We start from the raw sequence: 27,533 nt of genomic DNA, 5'->3' as shown, positions 1-27,533 counted from the left end.
ATCACATTATATTAAATTAGCATTCGGATATGTTAAAAATTCAATATAAAAATTTAACAAACATTTGAGTGAGCTGTTTTTAGCATAAATACAAAACGTTTTTTACTATCTAGTTTTTTTATTGCGTAAATAATCGTCCATCATAAACGATCATCTAGGGTGGCTTTTACATCTCAATTAAAATTCACTATTGTTAACTAAACGTCGTATTAATGATTGTTCTACAATTTATTAGTATTTGAGATCATTTTAAGTAGATAGATTTAATTTTTTTTACAAAGAAGAAATACAAAATAGATATGGATTTTTGATCAGTAAAAAAACTTGTGACCCAATTTTATTTTTCACGTTTTTTAAATGTAAAAATCATTCCTCCAAATGACTTATTCCGATTATTAAGCATCATAAATAACATCTTTTCAAGTGTTGAAACACATTACATATATTGTTTCGAGTACGCTATATATCATAGAGAAATATCTAATTCAATCATACACATAATATGACAGAAAATATCTATGCGAGTTAGATTCATATCGAAGATTTGTTTTTTTTTCTATCTCAATTCAATCAGGGGAGAAACGAAGTAGATTTGATTTATAAATAAAATATATCTCGGACTCTCTGGCAAATGTCATTGGGGCGGTCTCTTGTAGGACAATCGCGGGGACGACGACTCTCTCCTTACACTCTCGGCCCAACAATGGAGCGACGTCGTTCGGACCACTCGGAATTTCGGATTTATGGCGAGGAGCATATTCCATACGGCTGGCGTCCAAGAAGCGTACGTACGCCCGCAATTCCCCCATAAATTCGAAAATCTCGAGAGTCGCGCCGGATACTCCCGGAGGGATCGCCGGTCGATCCTATTACCGGGCCACAGGATTAAGCCCGATGTACGGAAGATCGCTCCGAACGATCGCCAACTAACTTCCGCGTTATCCTCTCGTCCGCCGACCGTTTTTCCCGCAGTCGAGACCCGACGTCGTGGTAGCGCGCGACGGCGCGGCGCGGTACGGTCGAAAGTGAGACGACGACGACGCGATACGCCGGCAAGTCCGAGAGGGACGGACGGGCACAGCCTCCGTCCGCGCTCCTCCGAGCGGAGCGTATTTCGCCAATTTCGTTAGCGCCCGCACGGACGCGCGAGCGCGCGCGCTCCCACCCTCTTCCGCGTGCACGTACCCCTGTATACATATATATATATATATATATATATACATATATATACGACAAACGCATACACACGCCGAGCGTGGAAGTGAGAAACGCGCGCGTACGTACGGAACGCACCAAAAGAGAGAGAGAGGGAGCGGTCCTCGCGCTAGAAAGAGAGAGACGGAAGATTTTGCAGCGATCATCGACTTGGAGAACGGCGCAGTCGCCCAGGAACCAACTCGAACTCACTCACCCTGCCCTCTCCCGCCGTCCTCCTCCTCCTCCTCTTCCTGCTCCTCTCCCAAACCCCCTCGACCTCTGCCTCTACCCTCTACCCCGATCGTTCTATCCTCCTCGCGCTCTTTCCGCCCCGCGCGCTGCCAGGTGGCCTTCCGCCCTCCTCGAGCGCCGCCGCCACCATCGGCACAACCACCACCACCGCCAGAACCACTGCCATCACCTCCACCACCACCAGCACCACAGTCGGCAGCGGTACCAGCAGCAGCAGCAGTAGCAGTAGCACAAGCAGCAGCAGCAGTAGCAGCACTGCCGTCGCTACCACCTCCTCGACTTCGTCGCGTCTCTTTCTCTCTCTTTCTCTCCCTCTCTCCTTTTCTCTCTCTCTCTCTCTCTTTCTCCCCCTTTCCCTCACACATCGGTACACCTCCCCTCCCACCCCCATCCCTCTCGACTCGCCGCACCAACCCTCTCGCGCGCGCCTCGGCGCCTCGTCCTCCTCCGGTGCCGATGCCGCAGTACCGACTGCTTTCCGCGGAAGGTGGAAACCCGTGTAACGCGGCCGTATATAGATTTTCAATTAGTCAAGGGGCGGCCGTGTAGGAAATTATGTGTCGCGTGTCGCCACGAATTGCCGCAAGTACTTGAAATACTCGTCGTCGTCGTCGTCGTCGCCGCCGCTGCCGCCGCTGACATCGTGCTTTTTGGATTTTATTATCCCTTCGCCGATTCTCGTTGCGCGTGCGAGTGGCAAACCGCGTGAATCTCTTGCGCGCGGGTACTACGTCGCGTCATATCGCGCGCGTATTCTATTTCGTTCTTTATACGACCGGCCAACGTGGGAAGATCGATTTCCCACTGGCGGCTGTTTCCAACAATTCGGAACGTTTGGCAGAAAGAAAAAAAAAAGAAAAAGCGTGCATACGAGTTTCGCCTCGGTTGAGTGTTTACCAGGATCACGTTGTGGACTCGCGATCCTTTCCCCTTCTCTCACCAGGTCCCGTGTGAGGCGCGATGACAACTCGTCGCCAGTGACGACGGTCGCGGGAGTTAGGAGATAGGTCGATCTCCTCCGCCTGCCACGGTCGCGTTGCGCTGCGTCGCGCCGCGCCGAGCGCATCATCGTCGCGGAGCCCCGTCCCCGGCGATCTTGGTGATCACCAGGATCACTCCGCGGGAGCGAGGATGTTGCGCGCGGCCTTCGCCGTCCTACTGCCCCGACTCCTCGTTCTGTCGTCGCTACTGATCCATTCAGGTATGCGCGATCAGTCATATTTCTCAGATAAAAGTACAATATATTACACAGCGAGACGCGAATTGAGAGAGACGGATTTGTCGCATGAAATATACACCAGAGCGTATTCCGTTCTTCTCGGAAAAGCATATATAAGTTTTACAATCGAATAAAGCGCGACGTTCTGTTGACGTCTTGAAGTGGATTCTTAACGTCGAAATCTGTAGAAGGGCGATGAGAAAAAGAGAGAGAGAGAGAGAGAGAGAGAGAGAGAGAGAATAGTAGTCCGTCGTGTAAATATCTTGAGATTTGATAATGATTAATAACTCATACAGAAATTTAATACTGAAAGAAGTGATTAATTACTTATTTTTAGCATCAAAAGCACTATTGTTCAGCTTTTAATAAATAAAATTTCTAGTATTAAATTGGATTTTTGTAAGAAAAGAATGATAAACTATTTGCTGAAAGATTTTAATTGCAAAGAAATTTTAAAATTTATAGAAATATAAATTGAAGAGTTACATCATCTAATTTAAAAAACTTTCAATGTGGAATTCAATAAGATTTCATTAAAAGTATAGAATATTCTTTAGTTGTGGTTACTCTATTGCAAATCAACGTTGGTTTGACAATAACGAATCTACGTGAATAAAGCCTCTTCGTAGGAAGTATCAGAATCCATTTTTCAGCATGCGTGCGCGCGTTGACGTGCCAGGCATACTTTGATTGTTCCGTCCAAGTTCAATAGCGTGAATCGGCTACTGATTTGCGAATTAAAACGCCGTGCGAAAAATAATTCTACGCTATTTTGGTGCGATGCATTGGCGGCGTATGTCATATGACAAGTGGAATTAATAAATTAACGAATCCCTCGCTAATGCCCGACGCAAATTTTGCAAATTATCTTGAAATCGTCCGATTAAATTGTCGACAAAGAGGCGGATATCCGGATATCTATGTATATATATATATATATATATATATATATATATATATGTATATATATATATTGACAAATGCATACCTTGTGCACGGCTCGTCTAGCTTGCTCGCGCGCGGCAAAATGCAACGTGACATGGAGGAATAAAAACCAGAAGAATAAAAGCTAGGCGAATAAAAGCTAGTACACAAAGCGCCATGCATTTATGTATATCCATGCAAAGCGCGGGGAATAACAATATCTAGTCGCGTACGAAAATACCCAGAGACCTCTTCGATTCGCGATAAACAAAAATTCGCGAGTCGATATATAATTGAATTACGCGAAGTTATCGGCCGACAAAGAGAGAGAGAGAGAGAGAGAGAGAGAGAGAATTTCGAAGAATCAAATGGAATTTAAATGGTCGCATCTCGGTTTACACAGCGCGACGAGTTTGCGAATTATTTTCGTTCGGCTCGAATAAATTGGAATAACAGTCAAGTCGGAAAAATCGCCGAATCTCCCACGCCATTCCGGACTTTTTCCTTCGCATTATATCGTCCAATCGAAGCAGCCGCGAGCGCGCGGCGGCGGCGGTGTGTTTCGCTTCGAAATTAGTTCGCTGATTTAACTCCCCCGCGTCTGGGTATCGAGCGCATTTTTAGTATCCAACGAGACGAAACTTTGTTTTAAGTTCGTACTTAATTAAAACATTCGCTGCGCGCGATCGCGAGAGGCACACGGCCGCTGCCGTCTTTACCTATGAAATAGTGAGTCTGTGGAGTGTATAACTACTGTTTGCGAATCGGTCGAGATAATGGAACGGTCGGCGGCGGCAACAGCGGCGGCAGCTCTTGAACGAACCATTGTCGTACGGGAATTGCCCTTTCACCACGCTCCGCTTGTACACATCGATCTGCCATAAACAAAATTCCGAGAGATTGTCACTAAAGAAATTACAAAATCTTCCCGTCGGCCATTTTCAGCCTTCCGTTCATCGTCGCGTTCATCGAACCTTCTCGAACGTGCTCTCTCAACGTTGAAATTAGTTCGCCGCTTTAACCTCATTCTCTTTTGACGAGCGTATTTTTAGCGGGCCGCTGCGCTGCCGCGCGCGAAAATTCGCGGTACGATCTCTTGATTAATTAAAACATTCGGCACATCGAGATCGAGCGACCTGGTCGCGTATCTTCGCGTACGCGAAACCGGTGAGAGTTTACGGAGGGGCTAACTGATCGTTTGTAAATCGACGGAGGCGGGGGCGAAGGTAATGGGACGATCGACAGCTTCAAACAGCGATTATCGTTCGGAAATTACCCCCTTCAGCTCTCGCAACTATACATCGAGCCGTGGCCGGAATAAACCCACGCGATTTAGCGCATCTTACCAGCCCAGCCCGGCCTGGCCGCCCGCACCGCCGCCGCCGCCGCCGCCGCCGCCGCCGCCGCCCGCTAAATGCGCATTGTCACGTGACGTTCATATAAAGGTAATTAAGATTTCTAAGAACATCACCGCGCAACTTATACCTGTGCGGTTATTTATAACCGTCCAATTATACTGTTTTTTATTTTATTTGTCTTTTTGGAATATGCATATATGCCAAAGTTATACTATTTTATAGAGCGCCGATCTGCGTATTCACGCCGTGCATTTGCAAATTATTATTATTACTATCATCGTGTTTGTGATAATTAACATATCGCAGCTGCGCACACTTTTCGACGATACGCGCGACCGGTTATCGGATGACTGGGCTATTTGTACAAATGTTTTCGCTGCATTATATATTCCGTAATTTACATATCGGGTACTCGCGTTGGAAAATATCTCCTCTGCCCACCTCTTGATAACTATTTTAAGGAAAAGAATTGGACAGGTCTAATTCGGCAATACAACGGTAATTATTTAATCTCGAGAAACAGAACGTCATAAATATATATAGGCTAAACAGCTATATGCGAGATATAATATTCTCGAGAGCCAAAATAACGGGACATCTGTTATTCATCACAACGACCTGACGTTCTTAATTTTAGGTGCCGCTGCTGCGAGCGGAAACGGCAAAATCGAATATTTATAAATTAACCCTCGTTTTATCTTCAAGACCCTCCCCACAGAAGCGCGGAGAAACGACCGTTTTCGCGAGATCCCTCCAAAATCCATGGATGTAACGCTCGAGCCTAAAATAACGACGATAGTAAAAAAAAAAAAATATAACTCGCAATTGCATCCCCTGGCCAACAAGCGTCACGAATTATTCAAAGTATTTCATACCGGGGCGAATCGCGGAAATTTCATTCGCACAGTGCGGTGTGGCGTGGCGCGGTGCAACGGTGGTAGAGGAGAGAGAAAAAAGCAATCCATGCGTTTAACCTCCCTGCGCGTACGCGTCGTTAAATGCATAAACTCGCCCTGCATTAGCGCGCGCGGGCGACGTCGCGTATAAAAATGTCAGGACGCGGCCGATATCGTCGTACGACAATTTGAAAGAGAGAGAGAGAGAGAGCTAAAGAGTCACTAACTACATCGGCGGACTTGGTCGAATGCGCGGACGCTTCGTATAATGTTACACGGTATAACGCCTCCGGACGAGCGTAAAAAGTGATAAAACGATCGAGTTGCCGTAATTAATCACGGCGCAGCACCGTGAACAGCAGGATGCCCGGGTAAGTACATAATTTTGACGTGCCGCGATGATAATGCTTTCCGATAGATTTGCTTCGCGTGTGTAATTAATGGCCCGCGAAAAGGAACAAGTTATACGCCGCGCAACGTTTCATTGCTGTCTGCGAATGAGAATCTCTCCTCCTCGAGCTGTAGACAGATGAAACACATTCGCGCAATAATTATATCCGATGCTGCATATATAAATCTTTATTCTGTACTTGTTGAGGTGCAGAGGCTTGTTGAATTGCTCGCAAGATATTTTCACATGATTTCACAAACTCTTCAAGAACGGTTTTTTTTATGATGCTCAAAAATCCAATTTTGAGATCTGTATAATTTTTCACTGTCGCTTCGTTTTATTATCGCGTTTAACCGCGGTGTCGGTGTGATAAAAAAAAATTAACTTAAATCAAAACTCAGAATATGGGCACGAGGCCGGAACGAGTGACTATAAAATTATATGTTTACATCGCAAAAAATAGAAAAAGCATGTCCGCGAGGGGACATGCACGTGGACGCAGGAGTGTTAATCATTCGGGCAAATGGGCGTGTTAAACGGTACATGCGCTCCTTATCCGCGGCATCACAATATTTTTTCGCGGTTTCCGCGCTCGAATAATATGAAATTAGTGGTAACCCGGGAGTAGGGAAATGTGGCCGGACAGATAAAAGAATTTACTGCCTTCTGGAGGCAAATTGTCCCGGCCGTAAAATAAACCCGAAAAACTGGAAAAAATACGCGAAGAGTCGCAGTTGAATCGTGAATCGAGCGTTAAGCGCGTATCACGCGCCGTATTATCAAGCACAGAGAGCGACGACTGAAAAACGGGCATGCATCGATATTTGATTTGCTGTGCCTCAGTTATTTAGGATGACTATTAAGTAATTGCGGACTCTGAGAGAGAGAGAGAGAGAGAGAGAGAGAGAGAGAGAGAGCGAACGCGCGCGCGCGCTAAAGAGCCTGAATTCTCGGGACACTCGCGCGCGCGGAAGAGCATCGGCGGCGGGCGGCACTTAGCCATCGACCGGTCAACGCGAGCGGACCCGATTTCAAAGTTAAATCGAGTTTGAACTTTGAACCGCGATCGCGGCGCTGCTGGAACCAAACCCTATGGCAAAGTGTGTGTGTGTGTGTGTGTGTGTGGGAGGAAGCTGAGAGAGTTAACGCACGCTATCGCGGCTCGCCCGGTTTGAGACCGAAAGAACACGACTTCTCGCTTATCGTCATCGCTTCGCGGCTGGCGGTTTCCTTTCCTTCCGAACACGACGACGACGACGACGGCGAAGTGTCTCGCCGAGAGGACATTTTCCAATCGGAACCACCGACGATGGCACGGCCGCGTAAAGCAATCTGCGTTACGACGTCTCGCATGGAAGGATCGTTCGAGATTTCGTTCGAGATCGGCAGATAGCGCGTTCACGAAACTGTATTACAATGGATCGTTAACCCAAGTATCATAATTGGCTCAATTTCCAATAAAGCCCGGCCGTACGGCGCGGAGGCTCCGTTTAAATAAAACAATACCATGCGCACCGACACTTTGCTCTGTCCCCCTTCTTCTCTCTCATCCCGCCGTTTTGTCCCCTCCCCCTCGCTCGGCGAATCTCCATGCAAAACAGTAATCAAAGATACTACATTTTTTATCGCGCGTACCGCGCGCAACGTCGCGCATAATTTAATATATAAAACGTCCGGCAAACTTAATTATGTTTGGGTTGAGATTTATTAGCTTGTCACGAGTGTCTCGTCATTCCTCGCGCGGAATCCTCTTGACGTTTTTCCGAAATACAAAAAATATAAAAATAGGAAACTGATTCATGAAATCGGATTTCATAATTTCACAAGCCAAGACCCAATATATTCTCTTATAAAAGCTCTTACAAAAGCTCAGCTCCATCAAAGTTTAAGAGAAAATTGATTAATAAATTCATTTATTTAATTTAATCCATTTTCTGTTACAGATGAATCTGACTTTATATACGAAACTCGATAAGATTAAATTTTATACCATTATCAATGTAAAATCTTGTTCAGCTGTGATAATCTCCATTTCTCTCGCTGAATGAATTTTTTCCCCCATCTATACATTCTTTTTATTTGCTCGCTTTTATCCAAAGGTGACGGTCGCATAAATCGATAGCGGATGTCGTAGACAGGAGTGGGCGGACACGGGGCTTTGTTTAATAATTGTCTCATAATCTCGAATCTCCGCGGTACGTGATCACGCACATCGCCCGTACTCGCCCGTTGTCGCGAAGATAACAAAGCGAGCGCGTTGTATTTTTTTATTTCGCGGGAAGAGACGTATGTATATCGCACGCGCTGTTTCGCATGCGGCGAGTTTTAAAGCGAGAGCCCCCTCGTCGTTAAAATAAACAGAATCACTTGTCGGGGTAATTCTGCTTATCGCTCTCCCCGCATATGCCGCGCAGGCAGGTTTGTGATACGACTGTACATAAATAAAAAGGAGTAAAATACACACACATATCATATATATATAAGAGAAAAGAGGTACAGGCGCAGGATTTGACAAGATGGGTCCAACCCAATAAAACCCACGGTGAGTTTTTGGGTTGGACCCACTTTTTAAAAAAAAGCCGGTTTTTTTCAAAGTGACCGTGCTCTATATCTGGTTATAATATTCTGGGATACAATTTTAAATCAAACAAAAATTGAAGATATGTTTCCCTCTTGTCTTACAACTTTTTCGAGACATTGTATAAAATTTTATATAAAAAATATAAACTTGCTAAAGAGCGGTGCTCAAGAAAAGAAAAGAGCAGTGCTGTCTTCTAAAATTTTCGTGTAAAAGATTTATTACAACTATTGGTGTGGTGTCTTAAATTAAGTCCGCTAATGAGTGGACCGAGCGGGAGATGAGATTGCCCGTTTATATCGTCGGTTCTTATCGCTGGCTATTCGCGCGCGGCGCGGCGTTGTCATTGATTCGATAGGCATCAGGGTCACGCGACGCGACGTATATAGTGCGTTCGGGGCATTGTCTGTTAGAACTGCCCGAACGCGGTGAATGCTCTTATTAAGGGTAATTAATTTTTTTTTCTTTCTCTCGTTCGACGATCCTCGTCAGGCACTCGTAATGCGTGTAAAACCATATCCAGATCAAACGAACGAGCACGATCAAAGCACGACTAATTCGCTTTAATGCGAATGACCTAGTGGTACTAGTTTGTACTGCTCGCGATTCGCATCGCCGTAAATTGTTTGAATTTTTTTGCGAATTCGAAATAAATATTTCTTCAGAATTAAATTTATGCCGAGGTACATTCCACTGAGAGCGGAAGCTGGCAATGCGAATCGCGTTATTTAAAAAAAAATAAAACTCTTCTATCTTTATTATCTAAATATTCTAAATCGTTGAAGAGTATCGCCATTTTCTCTCATTTTAGATTCAGTTGTTAGTAAAAATGCTCATTTTTAACTTGTACCACTTTTCTATCAACGCTGCGACGTCGCTGAAAAGGTTTAACTAAATTGAATAAAGATATTGAGAAATTAAATATTACTTGTTGAAATTTAACGCGTAATGCCCTCCTAAACATTCGAGGAATCCGCGATACTAAAGTTTGTTCACGGCGTATACAATACGATTCGCATTCTATTCCGCCACCTAACACCATCATCTCGCTCGCGGTATAAACGAAACGGCGGGAAATAAAACGCCTTTTCAGATCCCTTTATCTCGTTAATCTTGTCACGCTTTACGCCTTCGAGATACAAAGCATAACAGCAGGAGAAGAAGAAGAGAAATGGAGGGAGAAATTGGAGAAAGCGATAGAAGAGGTGCTTATTGCACGTTGAATCTTTCCTTAGCTGCGAACGGACCCACCGTTCAAACTTGGCAATGTCACGACCGATAAATAAGACTCGCAATCTTTTCCGCCAGTCAGGACACAATGGAGGCAAAAAATCGTAAGGCGTATCAGGTGCGACACAAGATTGCAACAGGGAAACTTACACCTGGTGCGCTTGGAAATTCGACTCCGGTTTACCCCGAGACGCGGTCAGACGCGGATATTTTCCCGATATTTTACCGGATTTTCCCTCAGCACTCCCTCGTAAGCGCACACGTTTGCGAGACGAGACAAATGTCGGACGTATTGACGTACAAATGCCAAGTAGCCAATTCTTAATTCTTTTCTTTCGATTGTGAATATTTTCTGTGCAACTCCATCTTGTCAAACTCTAGAAATAAGGACCGGTAAGTTCTCGCGGTGCACACACAGTTCGCCACAATATTTCTTCCCGTATATACCCCCGTGGATACGTCGAGGTGCTTTAACTTGAGCCATTTCTCGAGAGGGTAACGCTTCGTTGAGTAACGATTTTTTCACGCTCCGACGAAAAAATACACGACCAGATGGTCGATCCAATAAATCTCTCCTCGCCGACAGTCCTTCGTACTCTTTTAACTTATCCGCGGGCTCTCGCATCCGTATCAATTTGCGGACGACAGCGAATAACGAATACTACGGAGGATCTTCCGCGGACTACTCGGGAACTATCGAATGAAAAAAGAAATAAAAGAAATTTCAACCATTAATTTGCGTGAAGTGCGCAACCGTATTCTCTTAACCTGTTGAAAAAAAGATTGCCCTCGATCTTTCGGGTTCTTAGCGGATTCGAGCTCTCGCGCGATCAGCCTCATGAATTTCACGCGCAAAAGTAATGAAGAACAATGTGTTGGCTAACGTAATACATATACGCGCGCGAGACATAAATATTCAGTTTGTCGCGGCGCGCGAACATTTTAACTCTCTGCTGATCGCGCGCCGCGGCGGGGTGGTGTATATATTTTGACGTTCCGGGATTATACGGTGAACTGCATTGAGCACAACCGGTCACCGGGAAGGCCCGATTAAATATTCATACGCCTGGTAATTGCCCGATCCGCGATTCGAAATTGTGTCTCGACGGCAGAAAGAGAGAAAAAATAAATAAACGTATCCCACGCAGGTAACGTGCTCAATATCGCTGTTTATGATCTTCGCGACACTCAATTGAGAAAGGGGAGAGGGGAATCATTATCGTCAAAGGCATCGACGTTTGACGAATGAATTTAATTATGATAATACTGTTTTTCAAACATTTCCCATTACGTTTTATTATTTCAAAAATAGCTCGCCGCCACCCGTATTTCGCAATACTATTTTGTTTTCGCAAACAGCTTTTGTAAACAATATGCAGAATGTGTAAATATTGATAGATACGTGGAAGAAGTTCAAATAATTGCGAATCAATATCCCGGATGCAATATCCCCATTATCATTATCCAAATCCTCAACATCTTTTATGAATTGCAGAAGTTGAGGCATTTAATTATAGAATTCAACTTTTTAGTTCATTTTTAATTTTATCTTTTTTCAAACAGAAAGTTTTAATTAAAAAAACCTTTTGATTAAATCCTTTTAAATAATAAAACTATTTCAAGATAACTTATTAAATAGTGAGAATTTTTATATTCGCACTAAATTGAATTCAAATGATAAAAGAATAACAAATGAAAGACACAAATGAAATTAGTGCACTCTCAAGAGATTTTCGTTTGCATATTTGATACAAATTATTATGCACCGTGTATTCGTATAACGGATATCCATATTAGGGTTTGAAAAAACCCGGGTTTAAAAAAAAAACATAAATCGGGACCCTCCCGTAGCTGTAGGTCATACTAAGCGCATACGAAAATCTGATTACAAAAAAGAAGTATATAATATAATACACACACACACAAAACTATCGAAATATGAAAGTATATGAAAGTAGCACAAAGACCGGAAAATCACCATCAGCAATCCGCGTGTTATCAACTGTCAGTGCCGATCGATACTCAATTACGCTGCTTGGATATATTTCGATCCTGTAGCGTATTTTGACTAAAAACGAGTGGCTGTTGCGAGTACACCGGGCGGTGCGCTATATGTTATTGCCTTACACGAACAAAAAATATAACAAGAAAAATGTTATTGTGATTGAAACTCGTATTACGCGATAGCGAAGCCTATACGACGCATCCGCGAGAGTACTCGATGTATCAAAAAAAAAAAATGTTGCGCGACAAAAAAAATTGCTTTCAATATGAGCGTTGCTCCATATATTTCAATATCGATCGAAAATACAATAGTAATTTCGTACGCGTGACATATACCCGATATGAGATTAACTATGCCTTACCAATTAGTCAGAAGAAGGACGACAGCGGCCCGATTAAGCGTTTCGCTCGTGGTTATCGAGCAGGGATTCAACTCAATCGCGTTGCGATGCCTATGAGACGCTAGGTGTAGCCGTAACTATAGACGAAAGAAACTTTATTCCAAGTTATTATTCAATTAAGTTTAGCGAATAGTTTATTATCGACTATACAGCGAACCATCAGCAGTCAGATAAAATTTCAATAATATTTTGCTTTTTAAAGAAACACCGACTCCAGGTACAAGTTCGTACAAAAAAAAAGAGAGATATAAATAAATAAAGTTCCATTTAACGAACTACACTTTTATGAAGTTTTGTTGTTATCGTGACAAAAAGTAATGCAATTTTCTTACTTAAAGCAATTCAATGCTTTTTTTAATTCAATTCACGACGGCAATTCAATTCTACCTAGTTTTTATACGAATACAAATTCATTGCATCGGAATGTCGCGTTATTCGTATTTGCGTTATTCGTATCGATCAACACCTGGTGTAATTCCCTTACTTCGGTGTCTAACAAGAAAATAAAACATCGATTCAAGCGGCGCTCGCTGATGTCGTTTGTCCAATGCCGGTTTGGAATTACGGGATTATTGTTAATTACGACGACACGTCGGGAGATCGAGGCTGAGGCTCGATGTATTCCTCTTCTTAGGCTCGGTCGGGGTACGCTGTTAGGGAATGAGGGAGAGAGGGGATATTATATAATATCCCATTCTCATCCTCGTTCTTCCCCTCCTTTTTCTCCTCACTCACTTGAGTGAGGAAACGCGCCTCTCGCTCGGAGCGTTTTCCCACGGCGGAAAATACGCGACACAAATATTTGACGGAATTCCGTTTTCAACGCGACAAATGGTGTACTTCCCTTGTAAAGTAGAAAAGATACGTCGCTTTTGCTCACGCGAAGAAGAGAAAGCGAGGAAAAATTGACACATATCTGAAAAGGACGAAGACTCTTCGCGATTTTTTGGCGCCGTACGTCGACTCCGGCATGGTTTACCCAGGAAAGAGATAACGGCGGAAACCTAGAATAACGCCCAAAATCGAGGACGAGTATAGTAAAAAGTACTGGCCACTTCCTGCACATGTTTAAACGACGGATTTTCTTGCGCATCTTTCCCCGAGCGTAGATCCGAGCAAGAAACTTATTCTTAAGATTAAATAAGAGAAGCAAGATAAAGGTTTACTGACATTCCATCAAACTGTATGGTGAAATTTTAAACACGGCAAACATTGACGCGATTAGCGTAATCATCGAGTCCCTTGCGGACATCAAGGAGAGACTAATTAATGACACAGTGAGTGCGTTGTGTTTATGAAGGCAAGCGGCATCATCACTCGTTGCCCCCTTTCTCCCTTCCCCGATTGTGTTATTATGCCAAAGCGCCCAGGATGATTAAAAGGCACGCGTGTCCGGAAAGAATTTCGGTAAACTCGCATCTCGCGCGTCCTGCTTCATTACTGCGCTCGACCACAATTACTGCTGCGCGCGGAACGTTCGGGTGTTTGCAATTCGGTTGCAACAAACTTTGTACTCACTTTTAAAAAATCCACATGTAAAATTTCACCAATAAAATAAAACCCTTAAATTCGTTATCAATAACGTATTTTGTTAACCATTAGTAAACTATAAAAAATAAAAACTCAATGATAACGAATTTAAAGGTTTTTCAGGTTTTTTTGAGTTTTTATATAAGCTAGTAATAAATTTTGTTAATTATTAGTAAACTATAAAAAATAAAAACTCATAAAACCCAATAAAATCCCCAAAAACCTACTGAGCTGGTAATGCTGCATATGCATTTCAATTACAAATACTCCACGCGCACGCTGAAACATCACGGTCGACCGTGCGAGATGCGGGTTTGAGTGGGTTTTCGATAATTTTCGGGCGGATCGACCATTTTAAATAATTCCCGGCTCTCGTGACTCATTTTACCCGCGAGTTAAATGTACACGCGAAACGTTCTAATATAGATTCGAAAATTACTGTTTAATAAACGTGACCGATTATCAGGCAGTGTGAATTAGCGCTGTGCCCGCGACGATACCTAAAACCTATTTAAATAAACACATAAATCTAACTGGCAAATGTACGTGTATATATACACATTCCGCCGTCTATTCCGAGGATCACGCAATGGCGCGGGATTTCCCGAAAATCTGGAAGTCTCCGGAGGAGTGCAGTTACGGATTAACACCCCGCGCTCCGCGCGCGCTACGAACAAATTTATAATCTCGCCGGCGATACATTCAACAGCGGGGATTAATCCCGCGCATTACAGTCTGATTTACAGTGCCAAATCACGCGCGCGGGTGCTCCGTGGTTTTCGGGCTCATTTGGATGAATTCAGCGCGCGTTGATGGATGTGTGTATATATATATATATATATATATATATATATATATATATGTATATAAAGAGAGAAAGAGAGAGCTTTTTTAAAGATTAGTTACTATATAATTTTACCTAAGTGTCACTTATGATGTTACAAATCTTATAATAGCGTGAATCTTACTTTATCTCTTTTCACAGGCGAGATACTTCTTGCGCGCTATATAATTGAATTATTTTGTTAAAGATAATAAAATTTTCAATAGCTTCTTTTTACGTCATATTTATTTCTATCTCATTTTCCGTAAATACCATTTTTCCCGTGGGTATTTTCATACTTTCTGACATTTTACACAATTTAGAGTTTAAAATCTTAATTAAATTAAAAATTTATTTGCGATAGATATTTCTGGTGCATATTTAATAATATTTAATAATTTATCATCAATAATCAAAATGTCTTAAATATTTTATATAGTTTAATCGTGCTATGAAAATTATGTATATATATATATATATACCTATATATATTACGCGATACTCGTACTCGTCGTACAGTTTAATTCCTCTTCGGCTGACGCGCGCCAAAGCGTAGTCCAGCTTCCGCTTTAAAGACTACAAGAGCCCGGTCCTGTTCTCCGCTCACGTAACCCATCCCGGTGTGCTCGCGTAAGAGAGGTTTCTCCAAACACACGACCGAAAGAGACGTCGCGACGTCGTCGTTCCCGGGTGGGCGAGAAAAAGGAAACACGAGGACTGGTACGAGGGTACGTGACGCCTCGAGTAGCGCTAATCGGCATTCTCGACAGCAAGTCGCGTGCTCGCGGGGTAGAGAAGGAGGAAAAAGCAAGGAGAAGGAAGGAGGAAGAAGAGGAAGGAAAGAGGGGGAGAAGGAACGAGAGAGGAACTTCCCGTGCAGTAATTTTTTCTCCGATGGACCTCCTTCGCAACTGCACGACGCGTCGCTTTAAACGTACGACAGTGTTTCCCAAACTAATTTCGCCGCGGTACTTCGGAGGGCCTCTTCCAAAGGTCTCGTACATTCGCCCGCATTAACGGCGCAGAGCCGAGCGCTCTGTACGGTCTGTCCCGTCGTATGTCACCTTAACTATGGGCTCTTCCGCCCGAGTTGGAGCCGATTTTTATGGGAGGCTACATTTTCCGAGTAGCAGGCCTTTAATTTCTATTAAACGTTTCAACTCTTGGAGATCTCTAATTAAAATTCTGTTACACGGAATATTAATTAGAAAATTCAAGGAGGAGGAGAAAATACAGAGAGAGAGAGAGAGAGAGAGAGAGAGAGAGAGAGAGAGAGAGAGAGAGAGATCAGTCTTCCATCAATTGGAATGCTATTTGTTATTTCGCGAGACGGATTACTTAGTCGTCCGTGTATCTCTTGGTACAATATTTTATTTCTATAAAATGAAACGCAATCTCGAAATATCAGTGTTCATTCAAATCAGGAAATCGGATTTTCTGACATTATCTGCAACGATACACGTTGCATATTTCTGCGGCAGAAATAGCAAGTCGCTGAGCGACATTACGGCGATATCTTGTGATTCGATATTCGAGAAGAAGATCACTAATGAGTAATGAGCGACGTTGTAACGAGCGGTCGTGTACAATGAAACTTTTTCAATGACAACTTTGGAAACTACCAAAGGAGAGAGCGCGTCCCTCGCCACACTCCCCGCCGGCCGGCGCATCTCTACTGAGTCGCCAAGTTCCGGCCGTGTCGAAGATCGTCGGCGACGGATGAAAATCCCGGGGAAAAATTTTGCGGGCGAATTCAATGTATTGGACAGATTTATTGCTCGCGTGGCTGTCGTCGATAGTGTGGAAGTTCGTTCCGCGCGCGTTTCGAGCCACTCACCCGGTACAAGTCTGAAAAGATTAAAACTTTCCGTGTCCATTCTCGGGAGTTCTTACAGTCATCTTTGCCGATACTTTAAGTCCTCGAAGAAGATGGATATCGCGATATGAATTTTCGCTTTAACGTTCCCCGCCCGTGAATCGCGCGTATGTTACGCCGATCCGCGCTTGAAAAATGTGCATATCGCGCGAGTTCGGAAAATTTTCCTTTCTTCGTATTATTGACTGCCGCAATCTTGCCGCGGGAATAAAACGGGAGAGCATTAAAGAATCCTAAACTGCGCTACTTTAGAGGGGGGAGGGAGGAGGGGGGGGGCAATTTGTCAGCAATATACGGATGTATAAATCGGAAAATTACTTTGCGTCCAAAGTTTCTCAATTCTCACAGTTTTTCGTTTTTTTTATAGTAATATAAATCTTAGCGACGCTATATATTCGTCGGATATGTACCACATTGTTTCGCAATCACGACAAAACGGACAAATATGCCATCTGCGTATCGCGTGATGCATTATACGGGAGTATGCATATTGCAGAATCGTCGAAACATTGTTAGAATCTTGCGTAATCTGGAATTCTGGCGGAGCTTGATATATCATACATTCCGCCTGGATGAAATGAACTTCCGACATATCTAAACGTAGCTTTATGGAGACGGATAAGAGGGGGAGGCCCTCTAGTAGTAACTTACTGCCGTCCTTGATAAAGTTTGACATCGGAATTCTTTCTTTGACATTAAAAAAATGGATTGCTCTCTTGTATATTTGTAAAAAATATTAAAAATTAAAAAGATATATTTATAACGAAACACGTCGAAAAATAGAGATTCGCCCGCGATATAAGAATATCTAATTGTTGACAAGATACCTCGCATAAAACGGAGATTCGCGGAGGATTGTAGCGAATTTGCGATGTGCATCCCTTAAACGGCTAATTTGGACGCCAAACTATATCCCACGTATTCATTTCGCGGCGCCCCTCGTTCTTGCCGTAATTTAGTTCGGGATTTGAATACAGTGTGGCTGTAATTAATCAGTTTTTATTGCGAGACCCCGGGCGATAGCACTATCACGGATTAGAGCATCGAGTAATTAGTTCCCGTTGTGATTAATGCCGCATGTACGGTCACGGGGATTCGTTTTAATACTTCGGTTCGGCCTTAATCCGATACTCCTCATTACTTGCGCGACCGGGCTTTTCGTGAGAGATGCCCGGAGAAACGAATTCTCCCTTGCGTGTAGTATTACAGATATCAGTTTCGTCGCGCGCGTGTTTTAAAATGCCGTTTACCACGAGACAAATATAAATATTCGTGCGAATGGCAATGCTTGAAAATTCGCAAAATCGACGAGAACGTGCATCGCGAAAATATGCAAAATATTTACCAATCGGTTTAGGTCGCGAAATATTCCCGGCGTAAAGCAAAAAAGTTCTTTAATACGGCGAATTAATCGTTACGCACACATGTACGCACGACTGGCGAAATTACCCGCGATGTTTTCCGGTCGGAGAGACAAGCTCGTAAAAAACCATAGATCGAGTGTAAAAAAAAAAGAGGAGATATTGGTATGAATTAATTACAGATGTATTAAATTAGTAATACGCTGCCATATTCGAGGTCTTAAACGTCTATGTATGAGTGAATTAACGACCGATTGGATCATGTTAACTATTGCGGTAATCAAAATTTATCAAGTCGATAATAAACAAATAATAAAAATTTATATATATTTATATATAATATAACATACTATATAAAAAAACCAACTGGCTGGGCTTTTTTAAAAAAAACCCGAATTTTTTCAAACTCTGTGATCATCAGTACTGTTGTCTACATCCTAGTCCGCATCGTCGTCAGGACATCCGTTGTGTGCCATCGCGTCTTCGTCGTTTCTCTGTCGCGTGATCTACCTTGTCCTCCTCTACCTATACGCCTCCCCAATCGCGTTTAATTAAATCGACCGTGTCCGCGTCCGTCACGAGCACGTGCTAACAAACGCGCCGCGTCACGTCGCCGCGCGCCGGTCGGCGCTCGCTCGCGTCGCTCTCTCGATGGGCTAAAAAGATACAAGCCGGTAATGGTAAATGTTTCATTAGCGCGAGAGCGGGGCAAATTTGCAGAGTGCGGAGTAATATCGTGGGACGAGGATTGCGATAACGCGAGCGTGCGCACGCACGCACACACGCCACACGTCGTAGCGCGCGACATCCTCGTTGAGGACGGGGAGAAGCCGCGACAATCGTCGCCCGCTTTTATCCAATTTATTTCCCGCGCGTGCCCGAGCGGCTTAACGCGTATGCGGCGGCTTTGTATTTACATGCGCGAGGAAGCTCCGGAGATTTGTTCGCGCCTTAGAACAGGTGCGCGCGCGCGGTGACGACCAGGGTTTAACAAGATGGGCCCAACCCAATAAAACCCAATGGGTTTTATTAGGTTGGACCCACTTTAAAAAACCCACCTGTAAAATTACACTAAAAAAATCCAAATAAAATGTAATAATAATATAAATAAAATATTTAATATAAAGTAATATGAATAAATATAATTTACTGTTATAAAACAAAATATATTAAAATTGACAAAGAAATAGATCCTTGTGGAATGTGTATCTCGCGCGTTATGAGACCGCGTAAATAAAATCGTGCAACGTTGCGCGCGTTCTCTTTCTCTCGCTATGTAGAGACGAAATGGATGACGAGAAAGATGAATCAGGAACACGGTGGGTTTTTACTCGTGCACAGGTATACGCCTGTACGGTACGCCCGAGTGCCGAACTGAGAGGAACGCTGTTTATATTTCGATGCGCGGTGATTTCGTTTCGCGCGACGCGCGTTAAAATCTTTCGAGTTACGGTCGACTGAATATGGAGCGTCTTACGCGATAACGATGGAGAAGGAGAAAGGTGCAAGTTCTCTAACCGCGTCTCGTGCTTTCGCATTAATATCGAAAATTTTGCCCGATGAACAGCGGACTAACGCGCGCGTTTGTATAAAGCGTCTTCTCCCCTCCTCTCTCTCTCTCTTCGTGTCTCAAAGAGGTTCGTTAGTTCGCCGATTCAATAGCGGCGAAAAATAAACGAGTCGCCACGCCGGTCGGGGTGCTTAAGGTCCACGGGTAGACGGAAATCGATTTTGGAACTCCGAGAGATTAACAATTCAATCGACTTCGCGATTGCTACCCGGCTCGCAATCGTTTTCGCTCCGACGGGGAACAGGGTAATTTCAGAAATTGTTTACTCTTTCGGAGGTTTGCGCGGGGTAAAATTAAGTATCGGCGCGGCTATTAGTAATCTAAACTCAATTAAACATAAAGCGAAATGGGAAAAAAATGGCACTGCATTTCGCCTGTAACTATATACGGTTATGTACGATTGCAAATGTCTGTATCCCGGGATGAAAAATATGAAAAAACCGCAACCCGGGAAATGTTATGAAGAATCGTGTTACAGGGGAGCCAACAAGTGACGTAAACAATTCGAAACAATCAGCTATTTGTAACATAAAAGATGAACAGCCATCTATTCAGTTTATTGTTATACCATTTCACTTTCGTGACTGTACACATATCCTATATTTTACTCGGGCAGCTATTTTTTTCCTATATATTTAATCACTTTGGTGCCAATCAACAACAGTCACGCATTCGAGAGTTAAATAAAAGCTATTGATAGCGGAATCAACAATAGCGTATAATTGCCTCGGCCGCGTTGAGGAATAAAAAAAACTTTTCAAACGACGGGACGAGCGTGGAGATCGTACGACGTATCTGCAGCCGCGGAGAGCGTATTATTTTTGACATCGCGATATTTTCACCGGTTCGCGATAATTAGCATACCGTCACGTACATAGCATCCGTCCCGTCCGTTATACAAAAATGTTTTCGCGTCACCGCGCGATAACCCCCGACTCCCTCGTTTTTCGCTCTATCATCTCGCGTCGAGAGCGTGGGGATTTAAATTCAGGGGCGCGCGGATATTAACCGGGGTAAAATCGACCCGAGGTCGTCGCGCATATTTCACTCCGCGTTATCGGCTCGCGGTGCTTTAGGAAAATAACAAGGCAACATACGGCGAGGATCAATTATCGGGTTCAAGGAGCAGCAGCAACACAGCAGAGCGGCGGTAGTAGCGGCGCGGGCGCGGCGACGCGGCGGCGGCAGCATCGGGAATAGCACCGCGGGCCACCGGTATTGAATTTATCGCAGCAGCTTATTTCCGCCAGTTGAAAGGAATATTTATACGGGCGCGGGCTAATTTATCTCACAAGGCGTTTTATCGACCATGCTCGATCGGACATTCGTGAGCGGTTTTTATTTTCCCTCTCCTCCCCAATTCTTTCTTTCTCGCTCATCGCGTCATTCGGTATCGCGGCCAAACCTGCAACTTCTATGACTTTCAAATGCACCCCCAAACACGATTTCGACGAGATCTCGCGCGTACGACGGCCATGTACGAGAGAAAGTGAAACACGATCGGACACGCGACGCGACGACACGATCAGATATCCGTCTCTACTTATATATCTAATGAGTAGAATTACAGGGAGGGAGGCGTGTCAAAAAGCACGTGCTCGCAAAGTGTGCAACTTAGGTAAATTTTAAATACGCCTGTCGGCAATGAGATTTTAATCAATTTTACTTTAAACTTTGATCGACAATCTCTTTGATCTCATTTTATTTTAATGGAATTTTGATTTGCAACTTAATACTGGTATTACCAAGTTATGAGAATCAAGTTTTTTTCAAACCCTGTAATAGAGGGGTAAAATTCGACGTATATATATCAGTCGGATCTCTCATAGAAGAGGAAGGAAGGAAGGAAGGAGAGGAGTCGCGCGCGATCGTTGTTGTTGGCTTATTATTTTATCTGCTCACTCGCTCGCGCTGTGATAGCGCATGGTTCCCGACCCGTGTGCGCGTTGTTTTCCCTGCTCAAGCACACAAATATTGGAATTTCCCTGTGTAATAAGGGCTCAACCGAGGAAAAGAATCTGCTAAAGTCAGCCATCCGTGTACGAATGAAAATGCGTTGCGGGAAATACAATACAGGCGTTTCGAAAACGGTGTGAGTCAAAGTTTACGGCGAGTGGTGAATTTAAAGGAGGAATAAAATCGATTCTTCGGGTATAACGGTGCGAGCGACAAGAAAGCATAATTACGCGTTTCATTGGCGGATGTCGTCGAATCCGCTCACTACAACGGCTCTAACTATATAACGTTACACGCGCGGTGTATAAGGTATTAATTATTTAGTATATAGCTGCAATGGTCTTGATCTTGACATTGTACATTGTCAACTCTGTATTGTCGATGTATAACCCGGTGGGTTTTATTTGGTTGGGTCCATCTTGTCAAACCCTGTAATCTATTACGACATCGCAACAAATTTAACCCTACAATACTATACTGTCGTACGGAAGTTTGACGAGTGCAGTAGAAAAGAGTACAATATGCAATTGTACGCGGAAAAAATGATGTTGCTGAATGATTTTAAAATTTAGGATCAAATCTCTGAAAATAATTTTGTTGAACCATCCAAATAATTATATTGGAAATTCAAAAACTGATTGCAAAATTTTTTGCAACATTGCAGCTGCATCGATATTGAGTTTCCAACATAATTATTTTGATGGTTCAATAAAATTATTTTCGAATCTGTATCCAACTAAACTTTATATTGTTTTAGCAAAAATTTTTTCATGTATGATATATTGTTATGAAAAGACAGTGAATTATATACTTCATGTCATTTCAAGACTGACAATGAATTCAAGATTAATAGTGCTTATTCTTTCTTTTTTTTTTAACTTAATTAGATTATTTGTGTTTTTTAAAAAAATCCGGGTTTTTTCAAACCCTGCTATAAACACAAATAATCTAGTCCTTGTATATATTATCTTTCTCTGACTTTTCCTTTCTAATGTGAATACGCTCTTATACTAAGCATATGGAGAGAGAGAGAGAGAGAGAGGAGAGAAAGAGAGAGAGAGAGAGAGAGAGAGTATGAATCACATTGTGTAATTCGAAAAGTGCTCATTACAATGAATCACGTGTGACTCATTGTCGGCAAACTTTGCCGCGCTCATTACGCATACAAATATTATCGTCGAGTTGATCGCGCGCGTCGCGTGCAACGTTGAAGATTGAAATTGTAACACGAAGTAAAACGGGAGTAACTCTCTCGCGATCGTGGCGAGAAGCGCGCTCGCGGAAATGTCTGTCTCTCTCTCTCTCTCTCTCGCTTTCGTCGAGTGTCATAGGCCCCACGTGAATTCGCGAAGTTTCCCACGCAGCTGCAACTGCAGCTGTGCAGGTTTGAAACTGAAGGGAAGGGAGGAAGGGACGCGCGCTAGATCCCGTAGGGTCCACTTGCGCATCGCGCGCGATTCTCCCGCAAGCCACAATTCGAAAATCTTTTGCAGGCGTCGTCGTCGTCGTCGTCGTCGCCCTACGCATGACGTCTCTGCAGATACCGGCGCACGTCGTGCTGAATGAGACGGTGCGCATGCAGTGCAACTTCAACTTGGACAAAGAGCTATTGTATTCTGTGAAGTGGTACAAGGACGGCCACGAATTTTATCGCTATACGCCCAGAGACGCGCCCATGGTGCTAACGTTCCCGGTGCCAGGCGTAAACGTAAACGTGAGTGCGATGAGTTTTGCGAGAGAACTGGGGATGCTTAGAATTGCGCGAGAAATAGAGTCCTGACCTTCTCTCCGTGCAGCGATAGCGAGAACAGTCAGTCTTCGGCAACGTACGTCCTCTTTGTGGAACGTTTATATTAATTGGGGCATTTGATACATCTTTAATTAGTTGGAATTATTTGCGCTATCGAATAACGGACGGAAATATCATTCCTTCAAATTTAAGCATCTCCACTCGTGGAATATTCAGTTCACCTTAATGTTTAATTCGGATTAACTACGGAACGGAATTACGCGATGCTCGAATGAGAAGGAAAAAATGACGTAACAGATTTTTTTAAAAAGAATTTTTTTTTTCTTCGTCTGCATGTTTAAGCTAGAAGCGCACAATGCACTTTGTATATCTCTCACGGCGAGAAGCTTTTTGTTCGAATCTGATAGAATCTGGTTCGTTCACATCGTGCATCGCGCATGCCCTACGCCGGCGCGGCGTCACGCTCGATCGGGCGCAGCAGCTTGTAATCGCGAATTTGCATTCAGAGGGACGAGTCCACCGAGAGTTCGGTTGTCTTGAACAACGTGAATCTGACGAGCTCGGGGAGGTATCGATGCGAAGTGTCGGGCGAGGCGCCCGCCTTTGAGACGGTCTCTGATCACGGGGACATGATTGTAGTCGGTAAGTATTATCATGGAAAGTAAGAAAGCGAATACGTGTGCGATTAAGCTGAGATTGTGTACTGAAAATTCTGAAAAGAGATTTGGAAGCAGCTCTTCTCAGTTTAAGTCGCACGCTTGTATTTAAATCGATGTTATCGACAAACACGAGATCGAAATCTAAACAAATAATCTGAAATATACGGGAATATAAGTATATACAGAGGGAATTTTTATCCTTAAAGTAAACTCTGCGTTAGAGCGCGGTAGTGTTGGTTGTTTCAACACCGTAATTTGCGAGAGGCGAAACTAGATAAATGAATACGTACAGTAAATGCACGCGGTAAGATAAGGGGAATCTAATCCGGGGGGCTACGACAATAGCACTAGAAAGGGTCATGGCAACGTTTCAGTTCTACCTAACGAAGGACCGCAGATAACCGGTGGTCGTTCCAAGTATCAGGTGGGCGATGTCGTTCACATGAACTGCACGTCGGCACCTTCTAAACCACCTGCGCTATTGTCCTGGTTCATCAACGACGAGCCGGTAAGTGAGACACTTAAACCGCTCGGCAAAATAATTGTAACCTTTGTTTCGCGCCTCGCTAAACTTTTCGCGACCAAGCGACACGATAAAATGTGTACTTAAGAAGAAAGAGAGAGAGAGAGAGAGAAGAAAGAAAAATAGAGCACAACGGATTGCCGTATATACAATTTGCTAAATAAATCAAAGCTTCGTTCCGCTATGTTTTCATCGCAGAAAAGACGCGGTATGCGCGTCGCGCGCGTATCCATTTGCGTTAATCTCGAAAAATATTCCCCCCCGATAATGTTTCTAATTTAAAATTTATTTTGATAAAACGCCAGTCACCATTCCAAATTAAAAGTGAAACGTCGACTGTCTCCCGTGTCAACATTGAATATCGATTTCGAAATCCACGGGTATGTTTATGTTTTTTTCATTTATCCGATCCCATTTATGCGTCGTTAATATTTACGGAACTACGCGTCTTTTTTTTTTTTTATTTAGAAAATTCGTTACCGCGTTATACTCCGAGCGAAATTTTCCGCCCTGCGGACGTGTAGCTTAACCGAATTAAAGATTAACTTTAAAATAACTTTACCTCTCTCTCCACAACGCGCGCGTGCGCGTTGCTGATGAATGTTATTATCATTATCGTGCGATAATTAGAATCTTGCTTCGGTGCTTCATGCAATTTCGCGTAATTGGTTTCGCGAAAAAAAATTTGCATCCGGGATCAAAAGAGCGCAATCTCTCGTTCTTAATTGTTTTCAAATTGCATTCTACAGAGAATCGCGTATCTGTTTTCCATCTCCCGCGCGCCTAATTGGTGCCGTCGATGCCGCGTAATCCGGGTCGTGCGCGCGCGCGAGTCTACGTCCCAAATAAAAATCTAGCTAATTGCTCGATACCTCGAATTTTTCCCCTCTCCCCCTTCCTTCCGTCGCGAACAATTTCTTACGCGGAATGCCTCCTCTCCTCCCCCCCTCACCGTTAAAAGTATATAGTCTTTACAAGGGGATCATTGTAAAGACGCGCCGCTTTCAACAGGCCAACACCGACTACCTGATAGGGCCCAATGTCGTCGACGAGGGTAACGGCCTGGAGACCGCGCGACTCGGTCTGAAATTCCGCGTCGCGAACAAGCACTTCAGGCGGGGCGACATGAAGCTAAAGTGCTTGGCCACAATAGCCACGGTCTATCTACAGAGCAACGAGGAGAGCGTGGAGGGCGACGAGAGCGTTCTGAAAACGCCTATAATGGAGAGCCGCGAGACCCGAGCGCAGAGCCACACTCGCGAGGACCTGACGAACGGTAAGCCCTCTCCCTCTCTCCTCCCTCTCTTCTACACCACGGATATCACCCGGTTACTTTCCTACTCTGTATCTACACCGCAATTGCGCAACGTTTCCCCCGTTATCGATCAACACGCCCGAATGCTGAATTCAACTTTTACCTTGTCTAAAAGTTGGCGGCGCAAGTTAAAATAATTAAGGTTCAGTTGCACCGACGTTGATTATTGGTATAACTGTAATTAGCGAAATCGCGTAGCTACAGTCCTGTAGTTTCGTATTATGTGGAAGATAAAAACGTATACGTTCAATTAAAAAGTTATTTCCATCTCCCGCCGTTACTTTTGTTCTCTCGTAACGCTTTCCTTCTCGAGCGCTTTCACGATTTTCTTTTTAACCCCTTGGCACATCCTTCTGCGGCCTCCGGCGATCGCGGTGAATCATCGATTACAAGCAGGGGCGCGAACGATGAAAAATTCACTTAGGTCAAGCTCTCCACGCGCGGGGTTTATAAATCCCCATTATAATACTTGAAGCTCGCCAGATTATTCCACTGTCGGATTTGATATAGAAGAGAAAAGCGATCGTGCGGTCTCGCTCGTGCCGAAATATTATGGCGCATTTTGTTTGTTCCGAACCGGAGATATTTTTACTCTCGCGAACAAAGGCAATTAGCGGGACTTTCTAAGAAAAAAAGATAATGGAAAGAGAAGCTCTAACGAAAGTTCGTCTTTAATGTTCCAGGATCCGCAAGTGTTGCAGTTCAGTGGAGGATCCTCGTCGCCCTGATCACATCGATCGCAGTCGCGCGATAATAACGACATGCGTTCTTTTTTTCCTTTCTTTCTTATCCTCCTCCTTTCTTCCCTTCCCATCACATTGCTTCCTAATCATGGTAAACGTTAGGGGACATCGGTTTCGCCCTATCTACTACTATTAATTCCTAATCCACGTAACCATACATAACGCGATACCGATATGCATATAATAAGTGTACGTCCATTTACGCGTCGCCGCGGCGTACGACAAAGTCTTACAATTGAAGCCCGTATATAGGACTACGCATTGAAGAGATTGAAAATTGCGAATTAAAGATTAAAATTTGGCCAATCGGATAATTTTAATCCATTTCATTCAAATTGATTGAACTCTAATCCCCAATTTGTAATCCTCAATCTCTAATACGTAGTTTAATATATGGGCTTAATGTGCGCTCTAGGCTCTATAAATGTATTGTCTCGTGCCCGCGTGCGAGGCGGACGATTGGCCGCGATCGATATGGATCGCACAGACACCTCAATTAGTAAGCTTACGTTGTTTGTCATCATTTTGACGCAAAATGACGATAAATAATATCAACTTGCTATCTGCGACGCGCGGCGTGATCCGACGCCCCGCGCGTTCGTTTAGATCGTCCAAAGTTTCTCTACAGCGGGACACGTCGCGAAAGCCGGCGTCTTTTGTATCGCTTTCGAGATACGATTCGATGTTATTGTTACTACGATTTTTACAAAGGGATTTTCTATTTTCACGACATATCATTTTCATTCATTCGGCAATCGCGTCCACGCACGACGGCCGGACGGCAATCTTCCCAAAACCGAATGGTCCTTGTAATATTTATTTATTTGATCTCCATAATAAATTATACATGTAATTTTTATATAAATGTATTATTATTTTCGAAATACGTCGTTACCAAATAAAAATATAATCACGGAATTTCACGGTAAGTTAAAGTATTGTAGTTAAAATACGGAACATAACTCTGAAGTAATTCG

The 27,533-nt window shown here is 43.6% G+C and overlaps 2 protein-coding genes across 4 annotated transcripts in view; one reads left to right on the top strand and one right to left on the bottom strand.

The window, feature by feature from the left end:
- LOC105449013 overlaps positions 1-27,533 on the bottom strand; it is a 201,004-nt gene that overhangs the window by 168,726 nt on the left and 4,745 nt on the right. The gene's annotated exons all lie outside the window — the stretch shown is intronic.
- LOC105449014 lies at positions 1,681-27,415 on the top strand. The gene is made up of 6 exons (XM_011687980.1): positions 1,681-2,650; positions 23,060-23,280; positions 23,823-23,958; positions 24,350-24,483; positions 25,510-25,774; positions 26,497-27,415. The coding sequence occupies exons 1-6, from the start codon at positions 2,581-2,583 to the stop codon at positions 26,565-26,567; spliced, it is 897 nt and encodes a 298-aa protein (XP_011686282.1). The 5' UTR covers positions 1,681-2,580; the 3' UTR covers positions 26,568-27,415.

This window comes from Wasmannia auropunctata, unplaced genomic scaffold, assembly GCF_000956235.1.
Source record: "Wasmannia auropunctata unplaced genomic scaffold, wasmannia.A_1.0 LD336078.1, whole genome shotgun sequence".
Lineage (NCBI taxonomy): Eukaryota > Metazoa > Arthropoda > Insecta > Hymenoptera > Formicidae > Wasmannia > Wasmannia auropunctata.
This window is presented reverse-complemented; position numbering and strand designations above follow the sequence as displayed.